Source organism: Lepisosteus oculatus, chromosome 7 (genome assembly GCF_040954835.1).
Source record: "Lepisosteus oculatus isolate fLepOcu1 chromosome 7, fLepOcu1.hap2, whole genome shotgun sequence".
NCBI lineage: Eukaryota > Metazoa > Chordata > Actinopteri > Semionotiformes > Lepisosteidae > Lepisosteus > Lepisosteus oculatus.
Window position 1 is genome coordinate 4252322 of NC_090702.1, and position 24913 is coordinate 4277234.

At 42.0% G+C, this 24913-nt stretch overlaps 1 protein-coding gene across 1 annotated transcript in view; it reads right to left on the reverse strand.

Annotated features, from left to right (window-relative positions):
* Window positions 1-1663: 1663 nt before the first annotated feature.
* The window catches only part of pparab (peroxisome proliferator-activated receptor alpha b), a 60671-nt gene continuing 37421 nt past the window's right edge, over window positions 1664-24913 (reverse strand). Inside the window, exons 2-7 of the mRNA XM_069192040.1 lie at window positions 24253-24498; window positions 20812-20969; window positions 17720-17858; window positions 10010-10209; window positions 4064-4514; window positions 1664-1993 (exon numbers count right to left, since the gene is read on the reverse strand). Coding sequence (XP_069048141.1) covers window positions 1749-1993; window positions 4064-4514; window positions 10010-10209; window positions 17720-17858; window positions 20812-20969; window positions 24253-24460 — 1401 coding nt within the window. The 5' untranslated portion in view covers window positions 24461-24498 and the 3' untranslated portion in view covers window positions 1664-1748. The remainder of the gene's footprint in view (window positions 1994-4063; window positions 4515-10009; window positions 10210-17719; window positions 17859-20811; window positions 20970-24252; window positions 24499-24913) is intronic.

Consider the following 24913-nt stretch of genomic DNA (forward strand, 5'->3'; position numbering starts at 1 on the left):
ATAACAGCGTCAGGAAATGATACCTAACACTGAAAGCTGAAGTAGGCAGCAGGGGAGTTGCTCTTTAAGATCCACCAGTGGATACTCCCCAAAATAAACTGATTGTCTGCTTCGTGAATTTCAAACTTTTCCACAGTATTTCTAAACAGTGACTGCTGTGCACACGACATAATGAATAGTTTGAACATTCTAGGCTTCGTACGAAAGAAAATCCTACAAAAAAATCTGGCCTTCTATTTTGCACATCTGAAATGCGCAGAGAGAGTACGTCCTGTAAGAGCTTAAGAAGTCTGTTACACTGATGCACATGTGGAGTATCTTTTTTTTTGCCTTTTGCCTTGCTGCACAAACATGAGGTGTCCACAACGCAAGCCGTTTTCAGATTCTAGCAGAATGAATAGATAGAATTAAAGCAGACCTGTCCAACCCTGTGTAGTGATGATGAAATGACAGGTACAGACAGAACTGTGCTCCACGTGGTAGACATTCCCGACATTAAAATGTGGGCCAGTTTAAAAAGAGCAGCCCACAAAAGCACTCTCTACAAAAAAAAAAACTTCCCGCTGTATTATAGTACACGCTAAAGAAAATAGTGGAATAATAAAAGCAGTGGATTCATTTTGTGTGGTATACACAAATGCAAAGCATTTAGAAAATATTTCTAGTCTGGAAGTTCAAGAAAAAGGCATAGAATGCTAAAGAGAAGGTTAGGACCTTAAGTCGATTTTGCTTGTGAATGCTCACAGGCAGGATTTTTTTGTACCATAAGAATTCAGGATTTGTTTCTGTTGCAGAAAGCTCTACAGTACATTACATTAGGTTTTGAGCAACCTTTGTTTTTCCACTCTTGTATTTTGTCAGTATATATGGTTTGTTGTTTTGCTTTCCCATAAAAAAAAAAATCAGATGTTTCAAGTACCAAAGATTCGGTAGTGTGTGCAGCATATTTTTAAAACGAGAAGCCTCAAGCGGCCGATATTATGTAATAAAAACGGACGAGTTAAAATGAAGCCACACTGTAATACATGCAGCCTAGCCACAAAATGGCACATTGCTATCCTATTGTAACCAACAGAAATAAAGTAAAACGTAATGCAAGGCAATGGAAGAGCAGAATCGCAGCTACACTACAGAAACTGAGATGGAAAACGGAGGGAAGCTCGTAATGTTACCCCAACAACCTTTCAGAGAGAACGACAAGAGAATGACTTCAAAGTGTGAGAAAGAGCTGCTAAATGCTAAAAGGAAGCTCTGCGTGATGCGCAATTAAAACTGATAATTAAGTTTACAAATACTTTTATATGCCCGTTTGGAGGAGGCTCGGGGTGGTCAACTAGAAAACAAAGAATGTCCTGACTTTTCTGGCAATTGTACATACATTTTGACAGCTCGTTTTAACAGTATTGTGCCCTACACCACACGCAGCGTGCTCCGAAACCAGGCAGGGGAGAAGCTTTTAAGCCGGAGTTGCGAAACGTTAAAGAAAAAAAACACAGCGAAGAATTGCTATTCTCTAAACGCAGACTGCAACGAAGGTGGGGCATTTACTCTTTATAAAAGGAGGGCTTAAAATGAAATGAAACGAGGGCATTTTAATAGTTTTTTACCAGGTTCCAGAAAGAGCCAGTGCAGAAAAACGACGTGGCTGCACAGAGCTCGTCGCGGTTTGTGTTCTTTATTGCTGCCGGACGTTTGGTGGGAGGACGGGGGAGTCGGGTTCGAGTTCTGGCGCGGGGGTGGGGTGGGGGTCAGTACATGTCCCTGTAGATCTCCTGCAGCAGCGGGTGCAGCGAGGTGTCCTCGGTCTTCTTGATCTCCTGGACGAGCTGGGCGTGCTCGGTCACCAGCTGCCGGAGGTCGGCCAGCTTCTGCAGCAGCTTGGGGAAAAGGAAGGCGTCGTCGGGGTGGTTGGACTGCAGGTGGAGGCGGAGCACCTGCACGATCCTCTCCTGCATCTTCTCGATGTGGCCCACGTTCACCAGGCCAGGCCGGTCTGCAAACACGGAGCAGTGGTTTAAAGAAAAAGTAAAACCGGCTGAGGACAGTTTATTTTGGACAGAATAAAGTTAAAAAAAAACAGAAGATGGTGCAATGGTTAGCACTGCTACCTCGCAACGCTGGGGGGCCCTGGGCTCAATTCTAGACCTGGGGGGGCTGTCTGTGTGGAGTTTGCATGTTCCCCTGTGTTCACATGGGTTTCCTCCAGGTGCTCAGGTTTCCTCCTACAGTCCAAAGACATACTGGTAGGTTAACTGGCTTCTGGGGAAACTGGCCCTGGTGTGTGTGTGTGTCGGTGTCTGCCCTATGATGGACTGGTGTCCCGTCCAGGGTGTAACCTGCCTTGTGCCCGCTGCTTGTTGGGATAGGCTCTAGGTCCCCTGTGACCCTGAATTGAGTGAAGCGGTAAGGAATTGGATGGAAAAAACAAAAACAGAGTTTTTTTCCTAATGAACAATCACCAGGACCTTAGCAGTGGGACATCTTAACATGTGGGATCATTGATGTTTCAAGCAATTGCTACTTCCATCTCTCCACAGCAGGGGGAAGAGTGCACATTGAAGTGGGATGCTGCAGTTTGGGGCCCACATAACAATCTAACGGTGGATGAGGCGCTCTAAGTTGCCAAAGAGTGGGAGCCAATTTAGATTACTGGCGACTGCAAAGGGACAAATATTTATGTTGTTTTTTGCAATGAGATGAACATATTAACTCTGGAGGTTAATAGAAAAGTTTTCATTTCAGAAAAGTGACTGTTTTTTGCAGTTCTTCACCTAATACAGTACAAAACACTGGGTTATCAGAAACACTTATCATTTATACATGAAGAAAGGTTCATGTTCTCTAAATAACTCCGTGTTGCTATTTATTAAACAGTCTCAATAGTAAGTCTATTTAACGGTAATACTACTGTATAATACAGCTTTTCAATGCATTGTGTACACATTAAAATTTCAATTTCAGAATATGAGCTCAAGGACTGCAAAATGATAAATATCCTAAAAAAGACAAGGTCTGTAAAGCAAGGAGCATGCAGACACTAAGGATATGGTTAGAAAAGCTGTATCTTACCATGTTGAGAGTTTGCAAGCAATTCTTTAAATTCTTTAACAGGAATGTCAGCAGAAGAGGTACAGACAGAAAAAAATTACTTTTTGCTACTTAAACTTTGGCTTTCCACAGATAATTTCACTGATATAGATTATCTGAACAATAAGTATCAAAGTAAGGCCTTGTAGTCAAAGTAATTGTATGAAAATTGAGTGCAATTCAAATGTAATTGCTATTAAATTTATTCAGTAAATTTTATTATAGCGACATCTATTCTGAGCTCATAGCAGCTAGATGTTGAGTCCGTTATGATTTCTTTATTCAAAGAGATTCTGAATGGTATTTCTTCTACATTGTACAAGAAGAGTTACAGTTCTAGAAACACCTCTGTGAACATAAAGATGTTGGATGACAATTTCACTTGTCAGGACAACCAAAATCTAACTTTCTTTCATACCTTAGGTTGATGTGGAAAAAAGCTTTGCTAGATTGCTACAACAGAGGTAAATCTGGAATAAATTAATCTGCATAGCATTCTTCCCCATGTGTGTTCATACAGTAGCTTTAAAAAGCTTTAACTAGAATCCATCCATCCATTTTCAAACAGCTTTTTTCAGTAAAGGGCTGCGGGAGAGCCAGAGCCTATCCCAGCAAGCAATGTGCAAAAGGCAGGGTACACCCTGGACAGTACACCAGTCCATCACAGGGCACACACACAGACACAAACACACATTCACACCAGGACTGATTTCCCCTGAAGCCAATTAACCAACCAGTATGGCTTTGGACTGTGATAGGAAACTTTTTCCAGACAAAACCTACACAAACACAGAAAGAGCATACAAACTCCACACAGATGGTACCCCAGGTCCCAAGGACTGCTACCACTGAGCTACCCCAAAGCTAACCACTTAGGCACCTTGTTGCCCGTGAGCCTAGAAAATAAAAGTGAATGTCATAAGCAAAGATAAAAGTTCTTTTTTGTTTCTTAAGACGATTACAGTAGGCCTTTTACCTCCACAGCAGATAATAGCAGCAACAAAGAGCGCCAGGTCGCTGTCATCCAGCTCCAGTGCGTTGAACTTCATGGCAAACTCGAACTTGGGCTCCATCATGTCGCTGAAGGGCTTGCGCAGGCTCTTCAGGAACTCGCGCGTGATGAAGCCATTGCCGTAGGCAACCAGCAGGCCGTCCTTGTTCATGCTGGAGGCCAGCATGGCGAACATGGCCTCGTAGACCCCGTACTTGAGCAGGGTGACCTGGTCGTTGAGGTCCAGGCCCACGAACCCGGGCACGGACTTGGCGAACTCGGTGAGCTCCGTCACGGTCTCCACAGAGGTGCACTGGCAGCAGTGGAAGATGCGCACCTCCACCTCCTTGTTCTGGATGCCGTTGTTGCCCACCATCTTGGCCACCAGAGTCTTCTCCGCCAGCCGGAGGGTGTCCATGTCGTGAATCACGAAGGGCTGCCGGTTCGAGAAAAGGGTCAAGAATGAAAGAAACACAGGGATCAAGAGGACAGATCACCCAACATCCATCTATCCATTTTCTAACGGCTTCTTCGAATTCAGGGTCACGGGGGAGCTGGAGCCTATCCCAGCAAGTAACAGGCACAAGGCAAGGTACACCCTGGGCAGGACGCCAGTCCATCACAGGGCAGACAGATACAAACACAGACACACACACTCACAACTAGAGGCAGATACTGATTTCTTCCATTGTAAAAACCTGGGTGAAATATGCCTTTAGAATATTCACTGCAGTAAATCAGTACCAATTGCTAATCCAGTATCTTCTTGTAAACTATTTTAAAGCGATGCAAAAAACATGCAAACTCCACACAGACAGCACCCAGGAATTGAACCCAGAGCCTGCAGCAGTGCTAACCACTGTGCCATCACCTTAATTTCAGATCAATTTTGTCAGCCTACAAAATGAGGCCTGGATTTTAGAGCACAATGCAAACAGGAATGTGTTTGTCCATTGTCAGTCTGGTCTTTCTAACCTAAAGCCTTTCTCAGTTTATCTATATTAAACCTTACAGCATTTATTTATGCATTATTTTCTTTAAATCAACATAAAATATTAAGCATTTGAAATACAGGTGATTAAACATATGATTAAAAAAATACTCACAACATTTGACAATACTAATCCTATGACTATGCATGTGACAATACTAATAATACAATATCATGATATCATAGGACTTATGATAAAATACTTACTGTATGTCTTGTGCTAGTAATGAATAGTTGCTTTTTCAGAAAAAAAACTGATGTGGCTTTACCACCTTCAGAAGCAGAAAATACATATATATATATTTATAATAAACTGTTTTTAGCTTTTTAGGTCCTACTCAGTGATTTAACCAACCAACAAGCAGCACACTTATCATGGCTGTATTTTTCTCATTCTTTATTTTCAAAATGTTCACATTTCACAAAATTTTACAGTCGACAGTGGATTAGGATTTCTAAAATGTGTAACTTGTAAAAGGGTCTTCTCAGTAAAGTGAGGTAACCAAGACATCCAAAATTGTAGCTTTGATTTTTAATATTGTTTGGTATGTTGGTGTTTTATATATTAGTATATAGAAGTAAGGAAATAAAAGCTGTCTTTTGCGATGTAAATGGCTGCAAGTACATCTCTATCCAGCAGATGGTGCTATTTAAATTCCCAATATAAACAGCATCTTTATTTACTAAACCAAGAACGTCTATAAGTCTCAAGTCAAACAGATTATGTGTGATAAAATAAATAAACAAAACTAAAGGATTTTAAAAGAAACAATCAAACAACAACTTACTGCTATACCAGGAATAACAAAGCTGAGGAGAAAAATGATGACAAGAAAACAGTGTTCAGACTATAAACACACACAATAGTAAAAAGTGATTGACTGTTAAGAAAGGTGCTTGTTTTAACCATGGGAAAAACGTTTGTCTATTAATACGGACAAATAATTTGGGAATACTTATTTTCCTGGTGATTATTTGGACAAAAGGAAATTTCACGATACACGAAGTGAATCACCTCATTGATCAGTTTCATGTTGCTTTCTACATCTATTTGAAAGCTCAAACATTTTTCATCTCTGCTAGAATATGCAACAAGTCAAAGTAACTTTATTTCTGTTCTGCATGTACTATTTTCCAGAGTCCAGGGTACACCCTGGACGAAAACATCAGTCCATCACAGAGCACACACACACTCACACCAGGGCCAGTTATCCTAGAAGCCAATTAACCAACCAGCATGTCTTTGGACTTTGGGAGGAAACCAGAGCAACCAGAGGAAATAGCCGCAAACAACATGCAAACTCCACACAGACAGCACCCAGGAATTGAACCCAGAGCCTGCAGCAGTGCTAACCAGCAGTGCAGTATGCCTTTGGACTGTGGGAGGAGACTGGAGCACCCAGAGGAAACTCACACAAACACTGTGGGTGAACTACTATTCTCTCGTTGTTTGTTATGAGGATCTTCCTCTTCCTTTCTGGGAATATGCAGTCTTCTCTGTTTTTTTTGTACATTGAAAACTAGCTAGAAAACCAAAAATCATGTGAATGAATTATTTCTACTAAGTTTAAAACGGCTTGGAATTCTTGGGACATGGAATGAATCACACTTCTAGGACCCTTTTAAGCGGGGAACTAATTTCAGGCTGAAGGCTGAAAACCACATTTGTCCCAAGAAAGCCTAAACTTTCCAACAAAACATACTAAAAATACACATTCATGTTTGGGGTGCTGGTTTTTGTTGTTGTGTAATGAGTATCGTGTCTGAATGTTCTGTAATCGTTTTTATTTCTTTCCCTCTGCTTTGATTTATTTTTTTAACTTGAGGTTCATGAAATGTACTGTACATGGCAGAATGGGGCATGTATAATGGTATCTTGTTCTAAAATTATACTGATGAAATATGTATATATAACTGTCCTGAAAGGTGTTGAACCTATGGAAAAGAGAGGGCATGATCACTTTTGCTGACTTCAGGGAGCTACTGTAAGTTGTCTCATGGTGGAACTTGAGAAAAGCATGCTTTTTACCAGTTGGATATCTTTTTCAAGTCAGACTCTAGCAACGGTGGCACAGTCAGCATTGCTGCCTCGCAGGTCTGGGGTTCTATTCCAGACATGGGGTGCTATCTGTGAGGAGTTTGCATGTTCTAACAGCATTTGTGTGGGGTTCTTGGGGGTGCTCCAGTCTCCTCCCACAGTCCAAAGGCATCTCATTTCACACATGACGAACATCCATAAGAAACTGACAGTTCAAAATGCAGTGCTCTTACTGCTATTTTATCTGAATTAAACACCTTAGACCAGCACAACTGGAATGGATGAATTCGATACAAGTTCAAAAATGCACAGAAAGAAATGGTGTCATTAGTCAGCATATACAGTTCTTGTATTTGAGCATTTCTTCAAGCACAATCAAGCAAAAATTAACACATTAAGGAGCCCCCATAATGGGATTTTCTCATTTCTCTCTCCTCTTTAATCAGCAGCAGTCTAGTAAAAGGAATGGCCTGGCCTCCTTCAAGCTTCTTCTTATCTGCAATCAGTCTGACACGTTGATTATAACAGCATTTAAATCACTCAACACTCACTGAGCGAACAATTAGCAAACGTACACTGCTGGAATAAGTTGTAACCTATGTCCTGTTTGTGTTAATAATTATTTCAATGTTGTGCACATTTGGCAATGTTCCACAAAATGTGACTTTCTCCCCTTTCAAACACCAACCACAGAGAGGGCTTGCTTTCAGTCTGATCTGAGAAGGGCAGATCTAAAATAAACAAGTGCTTCTAGGATTGTTTGGTCTATTCCTGAACCAGTGTCACAGACAACAACTCGGATACAAATGTGAAAAGAGGAGCACGAGAAAACCATTAATAGTTTGCTTTCATTTTCCAACAGAAGTGGAAGGATTTGAAGCACTGAAACCCCATTAACGGCTTCTCAGATTTACTGTTCCCCATCATAGATTGTAGACACGATCATATTAATTAAAAACACTTTCCCTTTTTTGAGCAAAACCACTTTTTCAACCAATGTGGAATGGAACCATTTATCCTCATGGACCAAAATTGTAAGAACTGTGCAGGTGACAGTGGAAACTACAGCAAAGTGAACGGAGCAGTGAATCCACCAAACACCAACACTGACTTTCACTTCCAATAATGGTATCACATGCGGAAGACCATAAATAATAATAATAATAATAATAATAATAATAATTGCTTTCACTTATATAGCACTTTTCTGGACACTCCACTCAAAGCGCTTTACAGGTAATGGGGATCCCCTCCCCCACCACCAATGTGCAGCATCCACCTGGATGATGCGACGGCAGCCATAGTGCGCCAGAACGCTCACCACACATCAGCTATCAGTGGGGAGGAGAGCAGAGTGATGAAGCCAATTCATAGATGGGGATTATGTGGAGGCCATGATTGGTAAGGGCCAATGGGAAATATGGCCAGGACAGTGGGGTAACACCCCTACTCTTTACGAGAAACGCCCTGGGATTTTTAATGACCACAGAGAGTCAGGACCTCGGTTTTACGTCTCATCCGAAGGACGGGGCCTGTTTACAGTCCAGTGTCCCCGTCACTATTCTGGGGCATGAGGACCCACACAGACCACAGGGTGAGCACTCCCTGCTGGCCCCACTAACACCTCTTCCAGCAGCAACATAGTTTTTCCCAGGAGTCTCCCCTCCAGGTACTGACCAGGCTCACACCTGCTGTGCTTCAGTGGGTTGCCAGTTGTGAGTTGCAGAGTGATATGGCTGCTGGCTAAATATTGGGCTAACTACCCCGTTAAAAGACTTACGCAATACACTCAGTTTCTATTAATACTGGCTGTTGCACAGTCTTTAATGTCTGTATGCTTAAAATTAACTTTACTATGACACTGCTAAAAGTTTCTCAGTTGCATTTGGTGGAGAGGTTGATGTGGTTCTTCCTTTCCATCCTGGGGAAGCCAAGTTTTATGGTATCATCAAGACAAGCAAATGCCACACGATCATTTAAAGCACCGACATTGCGGTATTGGAATCTATCCTTCTGGCTGTCAGAATGATGCACAGAACCAAGAAGGTTGAAACAGAAAGCACATTCACCTAGTATGTTAGAACAAGATCCGAAATTAATTTTTCAGATTAGCATCTTTGACCTGATTTTTTTGTGATTTGAGTATCTACATGGTTCTATGATATACATTATATAATTTAGTTCTTTTGTTACTCCTTTCACGGTAGCTTATGTTTTAAGAACAACTGCTATCTGAGATAGAGTTTAGAGATAGATGTTTGTAAGCCAAAAGCAACAGCTCACTTTCTGATATAGCCAGCAGCCTTGTCACCCTGTAATTCACAGCTGGCAGCCCCACTGAAGCTCAGCAGGTCAGTACCTGGATGGGAGACCACTTGGGAAGAACTAAAGTTTCTGCCTGAAGAGGTTTAGTGGGGCCAGTAGGGGGCTCTCACCCTGCGGTCTTTGTGGGTCCTAATGCCCCACAGCAGGGAGCTGGTGTTTGGTGAGTCCCACTATGGCTGCCCTTGTATCATCCAGGTGGGGCTGAAAATTGGTGGCGGTAGTGGGATTCCCCATTACCTGTAAATTGCTTTGAGTAGAGTGTCCACTCAGTATAAGTGTAAGCAATTATTTATTATTTTTAATGACCACAGAAAGTCAGGACCTCGGTTTTACGTCTCATCCGAAGGATGACGCCTTTTTACAGTATAGTGTCCCTGTCACTATACTGGGGCATTAGGACCCACATGGACTGCAGGGTGAGCACCCCCTGCTGGCCCCTCTAATACCTTTTCTCCCATCCAGGTACTGGCCAGGCTCACACCTGCCATGCTCCAGCGGGGCTGCCAGTGGTGAGCTGCAGGGTGATATGGCTCCTGGCTCATAATACAATTTCAAAACTACTGCTGCGGCCTCTTACCGGCGTACTGGCCTTGCCAGTCAGAATGACTCTCGCCTTCGACTTGTTCATGTTGAAGTTCTTCAGGTAGGCCTCGTAGATCTGCTTGGCGAGGGTCTTCTGGTCGGCTAGCTGGGCGTTCTCCGTCTCCCGTTCCCCCGTCAGAATCTCCGCCTTGAGCTTCATCTTCTCGGACTGCGGCATCCTCCCAAACCGGATGGCTGCAGGGAACACAACAACGGAACAACGGGCTCAAACCGGAGTTGCCCTGGGCAACGGGCCTTTCTCCGGATGAGAATGAAAAAGAACGCAGCCAATGTTGGTTACCTCTTCAGTGTCTAAGGCTTAAGAGCAGCACTCACTGGTGACACCCAGTGCTCGGATGCATCCAATGATTATAAGCAATTTCTTACACACAGTGAGACAGCCAGGGTGGTACAATGGTATTACCAGGTGTATACAGATCATATAACTGGTGTATTAAACTAGTAAGGCCTCATTTAGAATACGTTGTACAATTCTAGTCACCACATTACGGAAAAGAGATTATTGCTCTGTAATCACTCCAGAAAAGAGCAAAACAGATGCATTTCAGATATTATGCAAATTGCTTTTGCTAAAATCCTGAAGATATTGCTGAAAGAACTGAGACCTTCTGAGGGAAGGGGAGTATCCAAAGTTCTCAAAGAGCTTGGCAAGCCCGGCAGAATGAATAGTGACACACAAGCCAGAGGACTCATGTGGAAACTTTGTGGAAGTGCATTTAAAACTGAGCAAAGGTTGCGTTTCTTTACCACAAGAGAGGTGGGAGTGTGGAACACGCTACCCCAGCCATGTTATTGAACTACGTCCTGAGGTTTTTTCATGAAATGTCTGGATACGATCCTTGGGCCAATTCATTACTTATGGATACCCACAAGAATAATAAGAAAAATAAACTTCTCAGCACCGTAGAGTTGCTGAACAGGTCAGAGGAAACCTACGATACTCTTCGTGCTTTATGCAAACAAATCTGACTGTGAAAATAATCAGATTTTCTGGCAGCACCATAAAAACAGTGTTTAGCATTGCTACTTCGCAGGTTTGTGGCACTGGGTTCAATTCCAGACCTGCAGGTTCTGTCTGTGTGGAGTTTGCATGTTCTCCCCATGTTCAAATCTGTCTTTATTAACAAAGTCATCTTCTCAGTACTAGCACAGAAAACAACAGGTGTTCTGCTTGCTTTTTTGCAAAACCAAGTGGCAAAAAACACTAACAGAAATATTCTAACTAAATATTCTAAATGTTCATCTGGGTAATTGGGTCTTCCATCACTGGGGTAAATAATCAGATTTTAAATAGGTACTGTATCTTATAGTTTGGGGCTGCTTGATTTTCCCAATTTTATTTTTCTTGGTGCTCCTCATAAAAACAAATTTAAACTGTTTCTTCTGTAAAAAAAATGTCCTGACAGAGCCTGCAGGCGGTTCACTGCCTTCTTAAACTCATAGTAGAAACAATGAGTAGTTGTTATTCTGGACTTTCATGGCCCCAAGGTGTATGCAGTCAAAATATGGCAGAACAACCTGATCAGTCAAGACGTGCAAATATACAGTACAATACTCCAGTGTTGAGATGTTGATTAAGATAGGCTAGCATAAACACAGAACAGAGACATTTTAAAATCAACCTCAGACTGGTTTCAGACAAGTTCAGCAGGGATTCCTCACTTAATGAATTAAGATGAACTAAAAATAGAAAAGGTCAGTCAAACAGTTTTTCTTAGGCTTCTCTTATCTACACAATGGACGCAAGGGGACAGTTAAAGGACAAGTTGAAGAAAGAGGTTTCACACAATGTCCGTTTGCACAAAGCAGTTTACATATTGGATTCAATAAACGCCATCATTTATCATTATTTATCCCTTCAAATAGAGCTCTAACACAAAACATGCTAGTATGCAATCATCACACCCACCGTTAGATTGAACCATCGGATATAATCTCTCATAATAATAAAATCCACTAATAGAAAAACAAAAACAATTGCCACACAAACAAAACGTCTACCTTGTTGGACTAAAACTCACGAAACAAATTGCTTCCAGTTTGAATGGAGTTACTGCCCTATATCCGTCTGAACATACAACTCAGAGAGACAAATTCTGCATTTTTAGAGATCACCGTCCATCTATTTTCTAGCCACTTAATCCAGTACAGGGTCACTGGGGAGCCAGAGCCTATCCCAGCAAGCAACGGGCACAAGGCAGGGATAGACTTTGGACAGGCTGCCAGTCCATCACAGGGCAGACACACACACTCACACCTGGGCTAATTTTCCCAGAAGCCATTTAACCTCTCAGCATGTCTTTGGACTGTGGGAGGGAACCGGAGCGCCCTGAGGAAACCCACACGAACTAGGGAAGAACATGCAGACTCCACACAGACAGCACTTCAGGTCTGGAATTGAACCCGGGGCCCCCAGCGCTGCAAGGAAGCAATGCTGACCCCTGCAGCACTGTGCCGCCTCACATTGCATTCATCAAAGTTAAATTTGCACCCCAGGTGGGGGGTCATTTCAGTTTTGCTGAAACCAGTGAAACTGGAACAATCAGCAGAGCAAGTTGGAACCATCCTCCTTTCTATCTGAGGGCATTTGAGCCGCACTGTTGAACTCCTGCCTGTCGCTCGAAGGCGCGATGTTATCGAGATTTTTTTTCTTTTCTTTCGCTGCTTTGTTTTCTTCGGAAAAGTAGCAAGAGCCTCCAGGCCAGGCGATCGGAGAAAATGAGAATTTGGTTTCATAATGGATTACTGACAGCGGTAGCCATTACTTCACAACAATTGGCAATTTTGAAAGTACAAAAACAAAAAACAAAAGTGGGGGCAAAGTTTAGACCTATGGGGTATTAAAGGTCCCATGACGCACAGGGGGCCAGGCATTCGGTTTTTGCAGAGCGGAACGGGCAGGAAGGAAATCTTTGCTCTGGAAGCTCTGGAACTCTCTCCCCGAGGATATCAGAGAGTCACCTTCTCTAAACTCCTTCAAATCCAGACTCAAAACCTTCTTCTTTAGAAGAACCTTTACTTAACTGGTTCCATTCTTCACCCCTCTGCTTTTCCTAGTACCACCATCCACGGTCTCCTCTATATATTGTAATTGTGTTTTATCTTGTGTATTCTTTTTATTTATGGTTGTCATCCTGTAAAGCGCTTTGAGAAGCCACCTTTAAAGGCGCTATATAAAATAAAGTTTCTTCTTATTATTATAACTTTTTCCCTGAGCATTCACTCATGCTGAACCAATCTTTGAAAAACACAAGGGAGGAAAGAGTACTGCGGTGCATTATAATAGACAGGGCACAGCTCGTCCCATTGTAACGTTGTGACAGGGCACACCATGGAATTATTGCTCTAGTTTGGTTAGCCACCTGTCATTTTGATTTCAGGAACACGAGTGTTATAAATCAGCATGAACAGCATGACACTCTGGTGCCAAGAACTGTTTGGTTATTTATCCTGTTGATATTTCTTCTCCCATCATCTGAGTCTTAATAGCTACTCATCATTCCGAACGTTTTATGCTCATTTATTTATTACCTTTACTAAATATTACTGCATTCCTTTGCCCATCCCAAAAATAAGGGTTTAAATAAAGCTGTTAGAGACAATACATACACTATATCACAGGGCTTTAACTAGGAGCCTTTGGATAAGAAGAACCTATTGGTCTCTTTTCATTTGACTGCTTTACATTGAGCTGAGACAGAAGCTATCGGATATGTTTACTAACTCCTTGTTTGGGATATTTGTTTTCCGATTGCGTGTATGGTGGGCAGCATCAGAAGGGCTGGAACTGAAATTATTCATTTTACAGTTTCGACAATTGTGCTTGATAAGTGCTTCAGTATTTAAAAGCCCTCACTCCTTTCAGTACAGGTTCCATATCTAGACACAAAAAAAGAACTAAACCAAAACCTGAATGAAAGAGAAGTATTTGGTCTTGACTCTTTTTCGGTGCTTACACTTAAAATGTTCAACTTTCCAAACTGCTTCACAATTTCACTGGCCTTTTCGGCAGTCTTTAAAGGCAATGCCATTTATGCCATTTAATAAATTTGTAGATATTTATATAAGTAATTCTGTTAGGATATTTATGAGAGTTCAGCATGAATAGGTAAAGACTCTTCTGCGTTCTGCTGTCCTGTATGCTAAAACAACCATCTGGCAAAATGTCCAGAGTCCATGCAACAGACTATGAATGTGCTTTAAGGGGAATGTACCACTGGTGTTCATTTTTAAACTCTACTTTCCTTTTTCAAGAGATTTAAACACTCTTGTACAATCACACAACTACACAAAAGGGCCCCCAACATGCTTAGTTTTCTGGTTCACCGAGGTCTCATGAATACTTCAGATGAGAGCAATTGCTTTGCTCTTTTTAAACAGCTGTTTTCTTGCCATTTTACCAGCATAGTTTACCCAGATTTCTGGGTTTATAGAAATCTGGTGTGAAACAGAAAGGCAATGCAATCAAAACAACAAATAATAATAATTGCTTACACTTATATAGGGCTTTTCTGGACACTCCACTGAAAGCTCTTTACAGGTAATGGGGACTCCCACAACCACCACCAATGTGCAGCAGCCGCCATAGCGACAGCAGCCATAGTGCACCAGAACACTCACCACACATCAGCTATCAGTGGGGAGGAGAGCAGAGTAATGAAGCCAGTTCATAGATGAGGATTATTAGGAAGGGCCATTAAGGGCCAATGGGAAATTTGGCAAGGACACCAGGGTTACACCCCTACTCTTTTCGAGAAACGCCCTGGGATTTTTAATGACCAGAGAGAGTCAGGACCTCGGTTTTACATCTCATCCGAAGGACAGCGCCTGTTTACAGAATAGTGCCACCGTCACTATACTGGGACATTAGGACCCACGTGGACCGCAGGGTGAGCGCCCCCTGCTGGCCCAACTAACACCACTTCCAGCAGCAACCTTAGTTTTCCCAGGAGGTCTCCCATCCAGGTACTGACCAGGCTCACACCTGCTTAGCTTCAGTAGGTTGCCAGTTGTGAGTTGCAGGGTGATATGGCTGCTGGCTATGGCTAGCTAAATAACCAGTTCTGTTTAAATAACACAACTCCATCAAGAGAGAAAGAGTCAGATAATGTATTCCAGTCTAGGGTATACCATAAAATCACAGCTCTGATCTTTGATTTTGTGAGGGCTTTCTACAAGGCTGGTGATCTAAATTTCCTTGACACCTTGTGCTCCTTTCTTTTAAGAGAAATGCTTAATTTCAAGTGGCTGAAACTTTTGAGCATCTTCATGAGGAAATGCATTAGGTCTGCCTTACTTCCTGATTTTATGAGATCGTGCTGAAGCTCTGCTGTGTAATCATCATGTCTGACCACAGCACCCTGGACAACCCACACTGTTATTTTCTAAGGACTACAAAGTTCGTGCTCACTTTAATTTACGATTGCAGCAACTCCAACAGAGACAAAAGTGGAGAACATAAGCACTATCGATAAGCTTCTGGTGTCATGTTTTGACACCTCACAAACAGAAGGAGAAAGCAAATAATATATTGGGAAAAGTTCGAATGTAGTGCATGAAAACATCACGTTGTTCGAAACATTTATTACGAACCCTTCTGGTTTGGCTTCCTGTCATAGACTTTCGCTCTTTCAGACTTCACAAAGCACTTAATTGGAATGGAGTGAATATTTTTAAATGGTTAAAACAACAGCAAAAACGGATAAAGTAAATTAAAAAAGAATATGAAATTCAATATGAATAAGAAAATGAGAAGGACTGAATATTTGTAAGAATGTGGAATGATAGTCTCTTATCTAGAATATCTGATTCTGCCAGCAGAGGGCGTGTGAACCCCAAGCCTGCAAACCTCCCGACGTCAACGCTTCGCTTTCATAATTTGCACAAGACGCCAGAGCATTTGAACGACATCTTCATTCAGGGCGTACTATTGCTTTTTGAAAGCCGTATCGGTTGGACAGTGCTGCAGGAGCTGCTGCCACAGTGCTCATAAACGCGGAGGGCGAGGAAAAAGAGCCCGGGAGAGGGGTCTTTGAGTTCGCCTGCCGTTTGTAAGATGACCTTCGCGCCTGTGCTCTTGTCACCTGATTGAAAAGCGCCGTAGCCTTCTCCCTGTGACCTCACAGCGTGCGCTCCTGCTATATAAATACAGCACATGATAAATACAGCACATCACATGGCCACCGGCCTAAGACCCTAGGTATTTCAGTGACTGTTTCAACAACAGATCTCCAGGCACCTCACTCTCCTATATCACGTTTACAAACAGCGCACCCAGGCCTGCTAACCATTGTGCTAACCGTGCTCCCAGCACTTAGTATGCAAAGCACAAATAAGTGACAGACTTGCTATTCTGAAAGGCCACGCAATTTGCATACTTTGTGAGAAATCAAAGGTGGGATGTCATACTGTAGTACCAAGTACTGTAAGTGCCAGTTTAAGCAATGTGAACTACAATAATAATAATAAACTTTATTTTATATAGCGCCTTTAAAGATGGCTTCTCAAAGCGCTTTACAGGATGACAACAACAATAAATAAGAAGAATACACAAGATAAAACACAATTACAATATACAGAGGAGACCGTGGATGGTGGTACTAAGAAAAGCAAAGGGGTGAAGAATGGAACCAGTTCAGTAAAGGCTCTTCTAAAGAAGAGGGTTTTGAGTCTGGATTTGAAGGAGTTTAGAGAAGGAAGAGTTTAGTGCGGAACTCATCTCACTGCCCGTTCTGAGACACACAGAGGTGAAACAAGTGCAATACAAAATCAAAACCTGGGCTCATGGTAAATACTTTCCTTTCTGATTGATGAGTTCCGCACTGCACTTTAAAGGGGAACTGCAATGCTATTTCGATAGTTTGGGGTTCACTGCCCGTTCTGAGACACACAGAGGTGAAACAAGTGCAATACAAAATCAAAACCTGGGCTCATGGTAAATACTTTCCTTTCTGATTGATGAGTTCCGCACTGCACTTTAAAGGGGAACTGCAATGCTATTTCGATAGTTCGGGGTTAGAAAGTATCAGCATTTCAGACCACAATAAAAGTAAAATCTGCACAGTAACTTGTAAAACCTCCAATTTACATCCCAAAAAATACTAAATTTCCAGGTATGCACAGCTCCATATTCTGCGATTCAGAGTGAGCCAACAAAACTTCTAGTGATGTGAAGCGGCCTTATTACATTGTAAAGAAGCAGGCTTGTGAATACATCTCTTTTAATCCAATAGAAGTATTGCTCTTAATTGTGAGGTGGTTTTGTCAAAAAATACTACTTACTTGCTAACTCTGCATGCAGACCATGTTGGAACATTCCTGCGGTGAAATGTCTGCTGCACAACCTGTACTTATTCACTCGTCCATCACAGTACATCAGTCAGTACAGGGACTAGTGAGCAGGAAGGGCAGCTTCAGATCACAATTCTCGCAAACTCTCCCTCTCGACTGTGGCGAGACCAGGGGTTTGCGACAAACTGGAGACCATACGTTACTTCCACAAAGTTCACAATTTTGTGCTTAGTTAGGAATTTGTTAATTGTCAATTGTCAATTATTTTTTTTTTAACTGGAGATTTAATAACCAGACAGAGAAACTGGGACAGCTGTTCCCCTTGAACGTTTACATCCCCGGTGTCTTCCCGATCCCCAGCGACAGCGATCCCAGAACGTGCATCCCGTCTTACCGTTGTGAGACATTCCCACGAACAGGCACTTCTGGAATCGGCAGTATTGGCACTTGTTGCGGTTCTTCTTCTGGATTTTACAGTTCCGTTCACATTTGTCATATTCCAGTTTCAGACGGATCGTCCTTCGGAAGAAGCCCTGAAAAAAAAACGAAACGATGGTAAAAACAAAATCTAATCTCATACCAAAAAGGAAAACTTGTGCTTGGGGGCAATTTAAGTTCCTTCAGTCACAGGTTTCAGTCTCAACCCAGGCCGAATAATGGCATACTGAATACACAATTCTGATTATTGTATGGGATCTCACAGTATAAGCGTCTTACTACAAAGTAATAATTATAATAATAATTGCTTACACTTATATAGCGCTTTTTTGGACACTCCACTCAAAGCGCTTTACAGGTAATGGGGACTCTCCTCCACCACCACCAATGTGTAGCCCCACTTGGATGATGTGACGGCAGCCATAGTGCGACTTAGTATACACCAGCTCTCAGTGGGGAGGAGAGCAGAGTAATGAAGCCAATTCATAGATGGGGATTATTAGGAGGCCATGATTGGTAAGTGCCAATGGGAAATTTGGCCAGGACACCGGGATAACACCACTACTCTTTTCGAGAAACACCCTGGGGTTTTTAATGACCACAGACAGTCAGGACCTCAGTTTTACGTCTCATCCGAAGGACGACACCTGTTTACACCATAGTGTCCCGATCACTATACTGGAGCATTAGGACCCACACAAACCGCTGGTTGAGTGCTCCCTGCTGGCCCCACTAACACCTCTTCCAGCAGCAACCTCAGTTTTTCCCAGGAGGTCTCCCATCCAGGTACTGACCAGGCTCACCCCTGCTGAGCTTCAGTGGGGCTGCCAGTTGTGAGTTGCAGAGTGACTGCACTCTATGGCTGCTGCTTAAGTAAAATTGGCTTCACATTTCTATTGCCAGCTGACACCTCTATTATGTGCTACATCTGGAGGGGCCATTCCAGCTGTAATTGACTATGAAATTCAAAACTAGCTCTTAATGAAATACAATGAAGCTGTAAAAAAACCAAAATATGCTTATTTTTCTAATTTTGCGCAGGAAAATACGAATGATCCCAAAATCTTTTACCAATTGATGTTATTAAATCCTTCACACACACCTGAAACTGATGCTTTGAGCTCACTAAAAGTGAAGGATTCCTTACTTATTTTCAAAACAAAATAGTCACTATTAAGGTTAAGATTTCGATAAAAGATTCTGATTTAAGTGTGCCATTAATTAGGCCAGTTGAATAAGAAAAACGTTTGCTGTTTTGTAGTTAATTTAATTTTAATTGTAGGGCACATTTTGTTATGTTATTTCATCATTAAAAGCACTCTAAAATACTTCACTATTAATGTTAAAAACACCTTAAGTCTTTAAATCCAGAGGATGCTTTATTTCTTTTTTTAAAAATAAAAACAAGGTCAATTTTAAATTTCAAACGAGGCCTAACATTTAGACCAGGCCAAGTTTTTGCTGTCTGCCAGGTAAAGGATATTTTTAAAAAATGGGTTTACATTTCCAATTATTCCAGGTTTTTATAAATATCCATGTGTATATACTGCTGCTTTCCTTGCAGGTTGGAACGAGAGACAATCTCGAAACAAGTCAAGAACCGAACTCACAAAGTCATGAAAGTACAAGGAAGATTCCAACAGATGTAAGGATCACTGCTCCAGACATTTGACTTTTGTCAGCAGAATATTTGTTGCAAGACTTTTGGCTATTGTAGAAATAATAAAAATTAATGCTGTGTATTATACAGTAGCTTTGTAGTGGATTCACTGTCAGTCTGTGTTAACACCATTGTAAGTCGCACTTGTAATTCACCCAAATTGCTAGCAAAGCTAGAATTTTATTTTAGGTCTCAATTTTCAGCTCTTTATATTATTACTTTTTAAAGGCATTGCTTAAAACAACTGAAATAGCAACAGTCAACCTATGCCAGCTATAGATGGGGGGGGAGGGGAGGAAACGAAATAAAGATTGCTTCAGAACACATCCAGCATTATCATCCAGAAATGTTTCCATTATTACGAAACGGATTAGTGCAAGTAAAGCTGCTAAATCGAGCTGTCTTATTGTTGCCATGTGCTTACAACAGCGGCTCAAAGCTGATTTACAGTTCTGGTCTCAGTGTGAAGCACCAAGTTGAAATAAGGACACACAGATTCCAGAGGGGAGCTCATTCACAGCGAGTAGCTATTGGCTCTGGGCTGTCTGACAGGTCGGAGTGGTGGCAGCAGAGCCTTTGTGAATGAGTCCATGTGCCTGCAGCAGTGAGCGTGACCACAGAGCTCGTGAAACCAGGCAAGACCACCCCTGGGTCACCGGCATGGTCATCAAAAGCAATTTTCTTGCTCCATAGGGACAGACTTTGGTGTTTTGTTTTAAAAGCAGCAGGGGACAGGTCACCAGTTTCTGAGAAAATCCATCTCCTAGACTTTTCAAAACAGGACAGATCACCCCTGTATGTATATATACATACAGCATTATGGTTATCATGAAGGTGCAGTCTTACTAATTTAAGTCATAGGGATGCCCTGTTGCTGTCACTATGCAGGAGAAAACAATGTCTTTGGGTTACATAGGTGCAGCTTAACCTTCTGAAAGACAAACCAGGCTCATACCTAATTTATTTCATCTGCTCTTTAAAAAAAGAGGTACTGTAGCACTCATCTTTAACAGAAAGCAAAATAATGGATTGGTCTCCCCAGTTTGAAGTTAAAGACTTATACTTCCAACAGGTACTGTACCAAATAAGATAGAACAGGGTCTACCAGACTGCCTAACAAATGATCTTTTGTTTTTTTTGTATTTTATGTAATTAATTAATTCTCCGAGGCTACCTCAAAGTGTGGCTGTATTATGAGCATACAATAGTATAAAAGAAATACAAAATTGTACAAGAGCAAGTAAGAGATAAACAGTAATAAAGTCCACACATTGAAGTAGAAATATTCACACTGTGCAGAAATATAGAACAGAAATGCTGGTACTGCTATTGCACATGTTCAGGGTACAGAGTGTTCAGTGTAGTTGTGCACAGGTGCCCTCACTCACCTTGCAGCCTTCGCAGGCATGAACTCCGTAATGATATCCAGAGGCCCGATCTCCACACACCCGGCACTCCAGGTTGAGGGCGGAGGAGGAGAGCTCGTCCTGGCCCGCCACAGCCCCGAAAACCCCCGAGGAGGGGCTGGAGGCGGGTGTCAGCACATCTGAAAAGCAACGGTGAGAAACTTTGGCCGCCCAGCGTTTTTCGTCTCGAGCCAGACAACGACACCACCGCCATTGGTCAGTTGACCTCCAAAGACGGCTCCAATTCCCAGACGGGCCATCAAAAACCTCATTTTCAGGAGAGATTCGTACAGCACGCCTTACTGCTCAGAAGCGGTAACTGCACACTTATTGATTTAACCCCAGAGTACAAGCTGAGACCTGTTAGCCCAGATTAATGTCAGCTCTCCTGTCGATACTATGGAGGGAGGCGCAGTGTCACAAATGGCAAGTTGTTCTGACAGAGGACACGTAAGGGAGAAGGTACAGACTTTCCTCCTTCATATGAATAGCTATAAAGCAGGATTGATCAAATTGGGGGTAAAAAAAAGAGAGAGACAAATACATGTGCTCCACAAATGTAGGTGTACATAAATTTTTAATAACTTTTTAAATAAACTTAAATTTTTAATACATTTTTAAGTTTATTTTTAAACTTAAAAATAAACAGAGTTTAACGACAGGAAATTGATTCCAGTTGTCAGATCACGTATACGCATACCTTAGCTTTGTGCAACAACCTGAAACTTTCAGGTACCATAAATAATCAAAACAATGTGGAGCTTATTGTGGAGCCACAAAGTGCAGAACTACAACCTGGATTGGATGCCATACATATTGTAGGGCATACATATACACGCACGGAGATGCATACAGTCAATTCAGGGATAGCAATTACTGTATGCCCCAGTCCAGAATCCAGTCAAACTGAGACCCAACAGCTGTTTATCTCCGGTGTCTCACACCACACCGCTGATCATATTTTGTCTACTTCAAGCTTTGACACAGCAGAAGAAATGAAAATGTTATATTGTTCAATGATATTCTCATAGGGGAGCACCATGGCACAGTGGTTAACACTGCTGCCCTGCAGAGCTGGGGCTCTGCGCTTGATTCCAGAACTGGAGTGCTATCTGGGTGGAGTTTGCATGTTCTCCCCGAGTTTTTCTGGGTCTCCTCTGGGTGCTCTCAAAGTCCAAAGAAATGCTGGTAGGCTACATGTCTTCTGGCAAAAACTGGTGTTAGTGTGTGTGTGTTTGCATCAGTGTGTGCCCTGTGACGGACTGGTGTCCTATCTAAGTTGTACCCTGCCTTGTGCCCACTGCTTGCCAAGATGGAATGGAAGAAGCACTTAGAAAATGGCTAGATGGATATTCTCAAAAGAGAAGTTAAATATTATGTGGGCAATGATCTTGTCTTCCATAATCAACCCAGACATGCAATCCTAACTTAACTACAAAAAAAACATATTATGTCAAATGCTCTACCGTCATTAATAAGCTTTCCTGTGTTCAAAGGCCAATCATTACAGAGGAAAGGGTGCCAAAACACCCGTTTTTCAATGGCATTTTAAAACAATATTTTCTATGTGCAATAGATATGAAAAACTCCAAAGATTTCTCCCATTATTAAAAGGTGAATTTATCCTTGTAATGGAGTAAAATCAAGTTTAAAAGTGAGCTAGCTTTATACTGTATATCACATTAGTTAAAGACTGTTTTAATGTACTAGCTGGATGAATTCAACAGCACAAAGCACAACACTGGTTTCACTAAAATTAAAAACACAGACTCCCAATAAAGAGAAAAAAGTGAAAGTTCAAAGTTCCACCTTCATTGCTCATACCTAACTATATGTGACTCCTTCAAGGATTTTCAAAAGAGATCAAACTCCTTTACCAATCACATTCTACGTTTCACACTTATTCCATGCATTATAACATGTTTTTCCCTGCTCTGTCAGAAAGAAGAAGAATAAAATCCCAGAAACTAGCAAGACTTGTTAATTTTCTGGAATCAGGGTCACGCAATGATGTTTTGACTTTTCCAAGATAACCAGAAGATTTCTCCATAACATGCTGCAGTTACAACACATTCTTCCTTTTCTATATAGTATTTTACAGTTTTCAGATGTTCTGACTAAATCAAAAGTCTTTAACTACTGTGTCAGCACCAAGGGACCCACTGTATGGTGCAGGAAATATGTAAGTATACGTTTGTCATTATTGGCTAAGACTTTTTCAGGACATTTATGCTTCATTTTCCATGATTTTGTCTGGTCTGGATAAGATGTTAGCGATTTTGCAGTTTTTCCAGGACACGTGGGAGCCTTGAGTATTCCTGGATTAGACACGAACAAAAATAAAACTCAGCTGTCAGAAACGCCAGATCCTCAATTCCCACTTTTCCTCAGTGGGGAATTCAGAGGGTTGGAATGACTTGGTCACCAAAAATAACCCGGTGATTGTCATGAGTCATTGTCTTTGACACTTCACGAGATGAACCTTGGAAATGAACCTTCAGAACCAGAAAAAACTTTCTGCATCCTATTAAGCACATAGAAACTTTGAGATCAGGCAATGCTTGACCCATGAAATAGTTTGGCAGATGAGATAAGCAGCATCACTGCCTTCTTCTACAACCTTTTCCAGTGGCAATATTTTGAGCTGGTCTTTATGGGCTCAAAGTGTGCATGGACAGGACTGAAATTGTTTTTCCCCATGGAGCATTCTATGGCCTTAATTGGATTCCACATTGATCATGACTATCTTGCTGACTGTTTCTAGAACTGCAAATGAATTCCATCCAGCAGACATGATCTTTCATCACTCCCTGAAAAAGTCTCCTAGTCTGAAAAGGTAATGAGTGGACCTTCCTGACACTGATCCTGTGACAGAAAAGACGTGTTGATTTAAAATTGCAAGCCTGTTTCACACGGGGGGGGGGGGAAACGTCCTCATTATAATTTTGAAGCCATCTCTGCAAGATCCTTTTAGAAACAACTTGATGGGACTGCCATTAAGCGACTAGAAGCCAAAAGAGCATGGCAGGTTTAAATGCCCCATAAATACCTCTGTTTTATTTTCTAATATGTGAGCATGTTGCTAATCACAAAGCGATAAAACCCGAACATGCTTGACTGTACAAATGAACGATGCTTCAGCAATTATCCAGTGATACGATGGAACTAGGGTCTTGTTTACCCACTCAGTTAAGGACTCTCGAGCAAAGAGACTGGAACATAAAAATAACTACACAAGACGGTAAATACGATAAAATAACAAACGCCGTCAACTTAACTGAAGACAAACACATCTTAAGGACTTTTGATAATGAGCTTTCGTCTTGGATACACAACTGATGCTGTGTGTGAATTTAAGGGAAAAAATTGGTTCATTTCAAGTCTTTGAGAAAAAAAGGAAACAGTGTCGACTTTGTGCAGTACCTAGACCGGTGGAGCTCTCAGACCCCGAGCCGTTTCCTGAGGACTGGCATTCCGGCACGTCGAAGGAGCTCAGGGCATCGTCCTCGATGGACTGCGAGATGTCCTGGAGGTCCTCCACACCCTGCATGAAGTCGCTGCACAGAGGACTGCCCAGGACCGGCTCGCCCAGGGGGGAGGGGGGGCTGTATTGGCTCTGCATGTCTACCATGACGGCGGACCAGGCCTCCCGTGGGATCAGGCATCGGCCTGTGGAGAGAAAGCACCAACGTCAACTTCGCTGCTTTGCACAGGCACCCCACTGTACTCTTCCAGAGCCAGAGCCTAGCAGGTTTCATGGATATATCTTTGCATCTTCGCAGGAACACAGCTTATGTAGCTAAGTGACGACTTCCTATGAAGCAAATCAGACTTCCTGTTGACAGAAACAGCAGAAGCAGAGGAGTTTATTGTCATATGTACATGTACTGCACATTGGAATTCTTATTCGCGTTGATCTCTTGGGGATGTACAGTACACAGTACAACAGACAACTCCACACAATGTAGACAGTACGTTACAACATCATAAATGATAAAAACTAGAACAAGAAATATGTTGTGGAGAACAATAAATTGTAGTAGTGGGGAAAAAACACGGATGACCACAGTGCAGGTGTGTATTG